We start from the raw sequence: 9,126 nt of genomic DNA on the forward strand, positions 1-9,126 counted from the left end.
CAAGGTTTTCCAGTTTCCAAGGTTGGCTATGTTGCTTCACTTCTCAGTTCCGCACGTCATTTTTCTCTTTCATGTACAAACTCTCACTTCAACATGCCAATGTTTCACTTTTCCAAAAGACATTTCCATTGCCTGAGGCAGGTATTTTAAAGCCAACAGTTTTTCAATTCCATACTGATTTTTCATATGTCCCAAAAACAGTGTTCAAGTCTGTTTCCTGTTTTAAACTTCCCTGACACATTCCAGTTCCACGCGACAACGTTTCGGTTCTAACATAGTTTTTTTTTTCAACCTCCCAAAGTCTGCAAGAAACAAACAATTATATATTGCTCAGTGTAAATACATAAACCGCGATGTTGTTTACTCAAAAGAAAATCAACACAGCATGAAAAAAAAACAACAAAGGCAATATATAATTTATTTCCTCGAACGCCGCCAATCCGATTACCCCGCAGCCTCGTTACGAAGAATCGGCTCCAAATTTCGGGGAATGCCGGTGATTGGATTAACTTTCGCCCTCATTACAAAAGAGTCCCCGACGGCCGGGCCCCTAATGGCCCCGTTGATGGCTCCATCCGTTGCACTTCGCCTCCCCCGATTGAGAGAATCAACCACTTTGATGTTGCCGATATCCAAAACGTCGAAACTCATCCTCACAATCGCCGGCAAGAAGAAAGAAGATAAGAAGGAAGAAAGAAGAAAACAAACGCCGAGTTCATGTCCATCACATCGCCGGCGGCAAGAGAGAAAAGAAGAAGAAGAAAGAAGAAGAAGAACAAACCCCGGAGTTCAATATCCATCACATCGCGGCAAAAAGAAGAAGAAGAGAAAGAAAGAAGAAGAAGAACAAACGCCGGAAAAGTTCATTTCCCATCACTCGCGGCAAGAAAAGAAGAAGAATAGAAGAAGAAGAAGAAGAAGAACTAAACGCCCAGAGATTCATGTCCATCACATCTTGCCGGCAAGGAAGAAGAAGAAGAAGAAGGAGAAGAAGAAGAAACAAACGCCGAGTTCAATATCCATCACATCCGGCACAAAGAAGAAGAGAAGAAGAGAAGAAGAAGAAGAACAAACGTCGAACTATAGTCCATTCAAGCATTCGGCGGCAAGAAAGAAGAAGAGAAGAGAAGAAGAACATAACGCCCCGAGTTCATGTCGCATCACATTTCGTGCGGCAAGAAGAAGAATAAGAAGAAGAAGAAGAAGAACAAACGCCGAGTTCATGTCCATCACATCGCGGCAAGAAGAAGAGAAGAAGAGAAGAAGAAGAAGAAGAACAAACGTCACTCATGTCCATCACATCGCGGCAAGAAGAAGAAGAGAAGAAGAAGAAGAACAAACAAACGCCGAGTTCATGTCCATCACATCGCGGCAAGAAGAAGAAGAGAAGAGAAGAAAGAAAAAAAAAAAAAGAAAAAAAAAAAGAAGAAAGAAGAAAAAGAATAAGTTGATGATGGTGATGATGATGAGGAGGAGGGTAATGGAGACCATTAAGGTAATCCTACTGGCAAACTGGGAGCGGCGTTTCGGTTGTGCTGATGTCTGCATTTTCCTGTGGTGGTGAAAAGTTAAGTACATCTTAGTGTAACCAGACCACTGAGCTGATTAACAGCTCTCCCAGGGTTGGCCCGAAGAATTAGATATTTTGACGTGACTAGGAACCGATTGGTTACCTAGCAACGGGACCTACAGCTTATTGTGGGATCCGAACCACATTATATCGAGAAATGAATTTCTATCACCTGAAATAAATTCCTCTGGTTCCGCGTTGGTCGAGCCGAGAATCGAACTTCGGACCACCGGATTGGTAGCCGAGCGCAATCCACTCGTCCAACGTGGAACCCCTTTGGTAGTGGAAAAAGGTATCTTGATCACCGCAGTCATCGAAGTGTGCATACAGCATACAGATGCAGTGATAATACTTAATTATCTATCTGTCTATAATAATAAAATCCGAGTGAATCTTTCTTGTTTGTCTGTCCTGGGGTAGGTAAGGGAGACAAGATACATCCACCCTCCTCCTGCAAAACCTATTTGTCCGTCCCTGGTGGTGGCGGGGTAGGTAAGGGATTGGGAGGGTAGGGGAGACAGGACACATCCACCCTCCTCCTGCAAACCTGTTTGTCCGGCACAGGTGGGGCATGGTAGATAGGGAAGTGGGAGGATAGAGGAGACATGATACATTCCCCCTCCTCCTGCAAATCTGTTTGTCTGCCCCAGGTTGGGTGGGGTAGGTAGGGGAGACATGACAGATCCACGCTCCTCCTGCAAACTTGTTTGTCCGCCCTTAGTGGGGTGGGGTAGGTAGGGATTGGGAGGGAAGGAGAGACATGACACATCCACTCTCCTCCTGCAAACCTGTTTGTCCGCCCTTAGTGGGGTGGGGTAGATAAGGGATCGGGAGGGTATGTTAGACATGACGGATAGTTCCGGGTTCTGGCGCAGCATAGCGCCCATCATCAAGCTCGTAATGTAAGTATTTGTGATCAACTTATAACTGTCAGGTTTTTTATTTATCATTTTGTTTGATTTGCACAAGAACAACATATTACGTTAGCTTATGTACATAATACCAATAACTGTAGAAAGAGACAATAGCAAATACGAAACAGCGAAAATAGCATCAACAAAACTTAAATTAGCAATAGTAACGAGAATTATTTGTCAGCCAAAAGAATAAAATTATGTGACTACTTTGTATGAAAAAAGATCTATAATATTTCCTTTAAGAGACTCCTAAAAGAGTAGAAATACACCAGAAAAAAAGCTGGAAGTAATTTAGAAGTAAAAATGCACCCACCACCAATTGCACATTGAAATGAAGCCACCTTCATGAAATAACAAGTGAAATATATGCAAAAGTTTCTTCGGCGTAATCTTATTTTCTGTACGGCGTATAATGCTGTATGAAACTCTCAGCTACTTCCCGGTGGTCTGTATTATTAGTACCTATAGCGCTGCCAGACTGACGATCATGACTAACTTTAACCTTAGATTAAATAAAAACTACTGAAGTACTGAGGCTAGATGGCTGCAATTTGGTGTGTTTGATGATTGGATGGCGGGTGATCAACACACCAATTTGCAGCCTTCTAGCATTGGTAGTTTTTAAGATCTGAGGGTGGACAGAAAAAGTGCGGACGGACAGACGAATAGCCATCTCAGTCGTTTCTTTTACAGAAAACCAAAATGGGAATGACAGAACGAAATACATTTAAGTTCCAAGTTAATACAGAGCTGGATTTTCTGCCACTGACGCGCTTTGTATGAGCGACTATGTTCAATAAACCACGCGATGGGGCCTTTAATGGCGAGCTATAAAATGACTTAAAAACGTCAATTACTCCAAATTAATTATGATGACACTGATGTCCTTTTTTATTCGGGTAATGAGCATCATATTGAGTATATGGACTCTGTATTGTTGCGGGGATTTAAAAACTCACTAAATCATTGGAGATATTTGCTTGTTTTTGTATTCCATGATGTGATATGGTTGTGCTGGGAGAGGAATGAGAATTGAGCTCTCTCTCTCTCTCTCTCTCTCTCTTCTTGCTATGGCATGTTCTGTCAGAGTTTGACGTTACATTCCTAGATTTGTGTCTTTATGTAAGAAACGCTTGTGTATGTATTGTGGGTATTGGTGTTTTGCTGAATTTCTATATAGCTTCCTTCAGCGATTTGAATAATGTTTGCGTCTTAGCCTTGTCATATAAAAACCCTTGCTTGATGAACATAATACACTTTAGTAAAGAATATCATTTATTTCAAGGAATACAATGTAAATAGCAATCAAAGTCGCCTTTCGGACGCCTAGGTTAACAAAGCGAAGCAATTAAAAGGATTTCGGGTGGCTATTTAATAATTACTAATGTATACGCAATGTAATGGTGAGGAAAGCTTAGACCATCGTCTCTGTTAGCTAAGCTGGGTTTAGCGGTCAACGTCAGCCCTTTTAACGCTATGCAGCACTTTGCCACACTCGTAGGCGGCCTTTGGCCGGGCAGTGATGGCCATCACTAGGAGATTCTCATTTCGTCAAGAGAAAATATCCCCACCAATAAATGCAAAGCTACGATGATTCAGAAACGTCTTTTGAAGGTCACTTTAACAAAAAAAGTAGTCATCACGTGATTTATGGTCATAATGTGGCTGTTTGATTGATTTGTGTAAAGTGGCGGAGGTCTTGGTAATGCAGGGATGGTAATGATGATTTTCCTTTAATGCTTGGTATTGTAATAAAGATAAGGCCTTCATGATTTACCTGTTAGCATCACAAGGAAGTTGCCTGCCATTAGAAGGAAAAACGTGGCCTGCAACAAAAGCAATGGATTTCACAGGGAAATAAGGGTTATTTTGCAAGAGCTGTTTTCATCATTTTTAGATGCTGAATATTGGAGAGAACTGCGGTCTTCATAAGGACAAGGCGTGGTCCAACCTCCAGCTTACTCGGGACGTGTGCAAGATTTTCCCCTCACGCATAAGTTGGAAACATTATATTCCTAACTATTAACGTAAATTAAAACTTGCTAAAATCTATCGTCATATAGAGCCTTGTTACACCAACGAAAATTAAAATAAATACGCTGCATTTTACTATAAATAATTTTTCTGTACTGTTTAACACGCACATTATTTACTTATTACATTTTCATTCTAATAAATAAATCATAAATATCTGACCTTAAAATTCCTGTATCTTTAACTCAACGCAGAACACCTTTTTCAGACCTTTTTATCTTCTTCCATAGACCTTTCTTACTCTCCCAAGATGAGGAAAAACAACAAATGGTTTGTGGGCTTCGAGTAAACAAATATTATTATTATTATTTAAAAAAAAAAAAAAAAAAAAAAGACATTCATTTCAGGGGTATGGCGTTCAGCTCAGAACAGCGACAGCCACGTGCAAAAAGATCTATTACGCAAGTTTAAAGTTACCTGAGGGAAGCAGCGGCCTGATAAGTAAAGCAGTTGAGAATTCTTCTTGCAATAAAGAAACACCACCGGCAAGAAAAGGTACTCTTCTTCAAAGACCAGCTCCCATCCTACTTAGGTCATGAGCCTTTAAGGTTTTCGGTAACTTCCTCAAGGCACCTTTCCCCGGTTCGTTTCTTGCCTGCAAATTCCCCGAAGTAAAAGTTCCTACACTTGAAGGAAACCTTTTTGGCATGATGAAATATGATCGTCTCTCTCTCTCTCTCTCTCTCTCTCTCTCTCTCTCTCTTCATTCTGGCCGCATGTGGGGTTGTATACTTCATCACGTGATAGCCATTCCTACGTCCGATCATCGGCTGGGAAAACTTTAAGCAGTAGACTTTCTTTTTTTTTTCAAGTAGCGGAGATAATATATCTTCCACACATCGCTATAAACAACGCCTCGCAATTAACGCCGTCGCTTTTTTGTGCTCGCCTACTACGTGTTGGGGTGGGGGGGAGGGGTGTTGGGCGTTGGTGTAGTAGATTTATTTGACACCTCTTAACTCCCTCGTGTATTTTAGGAAGTGAAAAAAGGGGGTTTCATCCCCAAAGTTATAGTAGAAAGTTTGAGACGAGTTACAGCTGTGCATCCGCGTCGGGCTGACGAAGAGTCTCTTTATAGTGTACCTGGCTCTTGGAGAGAATGAGATAGGAGTTTATGTTATCATGTTTCTAGAGGTTTATCGTTCCTTCATGATGTTAAAAGACTGCGCTCTCGCCGCAAAGGCTGATGAAAAACTAAACATGAATCACTTAGGCATATTTATGAAAACAAATATAATGGCATTATACTCTACAGATAAACAATCAGGTATAGAAATCGAGATTCATATATATTCAAATATCACAACAAACAGTGATTGCATTTATGATGTAGTTGGTTCAGTCTTTGAGTTAGTGAAGGGAAACATTAAAAATAACAGGGATTATCAGTTTCCATGACACAGAAAATTCTGAAAAATACGAGACTTTGGATTGAAAGATATGCAACCGAAAAAAGGGATTCCGCTGAGTGAATGCAGTAAAAAGAAAAGGTTGAAAATAAAAGAGAGATTCCGTTGAGTGAATTCAGTAAAAAGCAAAGAAAGAGGAGGCACGCTTCAGTTAATTTAGAGAGCATTTGCAACTGACTGTGTTCCAGGAAAAGCGGAGAATCTCTCTATATGTAAATGGGGATGGATGACTGGGTCCTGATCTGCGATCCACCTGGAACATATCCCAAGGACCAGCTCAGCCTCCGGGCTGTCTTCAAGGAACGCACTCTCGTGTGGAGCGGCTTAAATATGCATCGAGTTCTTTTGTCCCCTTTTGTCTCTCATTTGTGCTTCGGGTCTCTTGCGCGTTCTCGCGATCGGTCCCCTCGCGCGATCTCGCCTTCTGGATGAGAATGCAACGGCAGAATTCCGATTTCTGTGACGGTGTGTCCTTCCGTCCAAGACTAACGGCGGCTCCCCCTAGCCGCCGCGAAACCCTTTCTTGCTCTTTCTCATCTTGATGACTTTCCTGAATGGATTTGGAAGTCGTTTTTCGGCCCTGAAGCGTTCGATTTGCTCAATAATGCTAATCCAGTGGTCCGATTCGCGAGCTACTTATCAATCCTGCCGCGCCTCTTGATACTACTCATCAGCTGTAGTGTTTATTCCTCTCTTCGCCTCCCTTTAATCCCACTTTTCAAAATGAGTTACCACTACGCTGTAATTTTGTGCTTCCTTTGTAATTACTGAAGAATATTGAAATTTCTTAAGAAGGTCATTGTACCCATTTTAGAGCTACAGAGATTTAAGAGCGGTCGCGCAAATTTTGAATGTTGGTTTATGATAACCATCTGCTCGCTGTAAAACTGAGGTTTTCACCAGGATGACTTTGCTCGCATTCATGAAATTGTGTTTCGGTTGGCCAAGTCGTTTCCCGGGAGCGTATTCCCGAACTGTAACCAAGTACCGGACCTTCCCTGAAAAAGCGGAAGGCCATATCTTAAAAACTAGCCATAAAATCTGTTTGAAAATCATCTCATTGTGTTTCCCACCCTCATATTACCTTTGCGACATTTATGAACTAACTTAATCTAACATAGGGGCATGGCAAAATACCGGGTCTGGCGCAACACTAGTATACAAATCGGGAATTTGCTTCCCAGTTTGCCAAGTTACTAGTTCCTCGTTGGACGAGTGGTTTTCGCGCTCGGCTACCAATCCGGTGGTCCGAAGTTCGATATTCGGCTCGGCCAACGCGGAATCAGAGGAATTTATTTCTGTTGATAGAAATTCATTTCTCGATATAATGTGGTTCGGATTCCACAATAAACTGTAGGTCCCGTTGCTAGGTCACCAATTGGTTCCTGGCCACGTAAACATAATCTAATCCTTCGGGTCAGCCCTAGGAGAGCTGTTCATCAGCTCAGTGGTCTGGTAAAACTAACACTTAACTAAGTTGCTTCCCGGTAAAGTCAGATTCATGTCAACTTCCGGCCGTGTTTGTATTGTTCACTGAAAAACCCAGCCATCTACTTTCCACCCTAGTGCTCTTTGAGAGGTCGCTGGTTTGCAAGAGGGACAATTGCAACCATTCGATCCTACTAGGGCGACCAAGTTCGCACACACCTTGTACAGTCATTCTTTTATTCAGTGATGTGCTGTGTTAAAAAAGTAAGTTTCACTAAATATATTACTGTCAGAAACTAATATTGTTTCGAATATGACTGTAATCTGTTGCTTATAATTCCGGTAAACATATTATTTATTTATGGTCAAATTTGAAATCGTGTTTTCCTTCATTTCATTTCATCTTCTGTAATTTAACGGAAGCAATAAGGCAAAGTGAAATATAAATAAAACCGTTCATGAATTTTATGCAAAAATAACATTGTAAAACTTAAAAAAGGAAAATAATTGCCCGTCTGTAGGCATTATTTTTTTAAAGGAAAATAATGACTTTACAGTGGAACAACTTAGGGAACAAGGCGTGATCCGACCTCCAGCTTACTCGTGATGCGTGCAAGATTTTCCCCTCACGCATAAGTTGTAAACATTATAGTCGTAACTTAACGTACATTAAAACTTGGTAAAATCTACGGTCAAATAGAGCCTTGCTTCACCAACAACAATTAAAATATTTACGCTCTATTTTTATTAGAAATAATGTTTCTGTACGGTTTAACATGAACATTATTTATTTTTTACATTTTCATTCAAATAAATATACCATAAATACCTTATCCTAAAAATCCTGTATCTATAACTAAACACGAAACACCTTCTTCAGACCTTTTTAGGCTCTTCATAGACCTTACCTACCCCACCCCAACAAGAAGAAGAATAACAAAGTAGTTTGTAGGCTTACTCGCCGAGTAAGTGAAAATGATAGGAAATCAAAAGATGAATGTAATTAGAAATGAATACATGAAGTCAACCAAGTATTGCTGAGAGCCAAATTTATTTGATGCGAAGTCAAACCTTCAGTGTCAACACAAACCTGTTTTGTATATTCATTTCGCTTCGCTTCAGGGCGGTTGCAGGTGAGGAGGTGCCTTGACTCGCATTTCAAAGAAAGAATAAAAAAATAAATAAATAAAAGGTGGGGGTTGGGAATTATGTTTATTTTTATTTCATCCCTGGATAAGAAGGAAGGCGAAAACTGGTCAACAAAGCCTGGCTATATAAATATGCTCTGGTAAATTCTCTCCTAAATATATATAAAAAGCTGGGTTTTTTTAGGGAGGAATACGAGATAAACTTTGTCGGCCATTCTGAGTTTTTTAGGCAAAGGAACACGATAGACTTTGTCGACCACTCAGAAACAAGCATAACCGCCAGGACATAATACTTGTTGTTTGTGTATGTGTGTGTGTGTGAGAGAGAGAGAGAGAGATATATTATTTCGCATAAATGACATGGTAAGGGCGTTGCTTTCCAAAATTTTGGGTAAAATGCTGCATTTCATTTTGTTGCGAGCGTCTCTGTGTTGGGGTATTTGGTTTAGAATTCGTTATATGCTTCTCGCCTTTTCCCAAATTGTGAAATTGGTAAACTGGGTCTCTTGGCATTTTGCTACATTCAAAACCCGAGAACGCTAAGATTTGCTATGAGAGTGACTGTTCCTGCTGGTCAGGCACTGATATTTGTCAAATGTTAATATTAAGTTATGACGCGC

The 9,126-nt window shown here is 40.7% G+C and overlaps 1 protein-coding gene across 1 annotated transcript; it reads left to right on the forward strand.

Moving 5' to 3' along the window:
- The first annotated feature begins 490 nt into the window (after positions 1-490).
- LOC135205855 (uncharacterized) lies at positions 491-5,624 on the forward strand. The gene is made up of 2 exons (XM_064237108.1): positions 491-1,495; positions 5,499-5,624. The coding sequence occupies exons 1-2, from the start codon at positions 491-493 to the stop codon at positions 5,622-5,624; spliced, it is 1,131 nt and encodes a 376-aa protein (XP_064093178.1).
- The last annotated feature ends 3,502 nt before the right edge of the window (positions 5,625-9,126 follow it).

Source organism: Macrobrachium nipponense, chromosome 24 (genome assembly GCF_015104395.2).
Source record: "Macrobrachium nipponense isolate FS-2020 chromosome 24, ASM1510439v2, whole genome shotgun sequence".
NCBI classification, from domain to species: Eukaryota; Metazoa; Arthropoda; class Malacostraca; order Decapoda; family Palaemonidae; genus Macrobrachium; species Macrobrachium nipponense.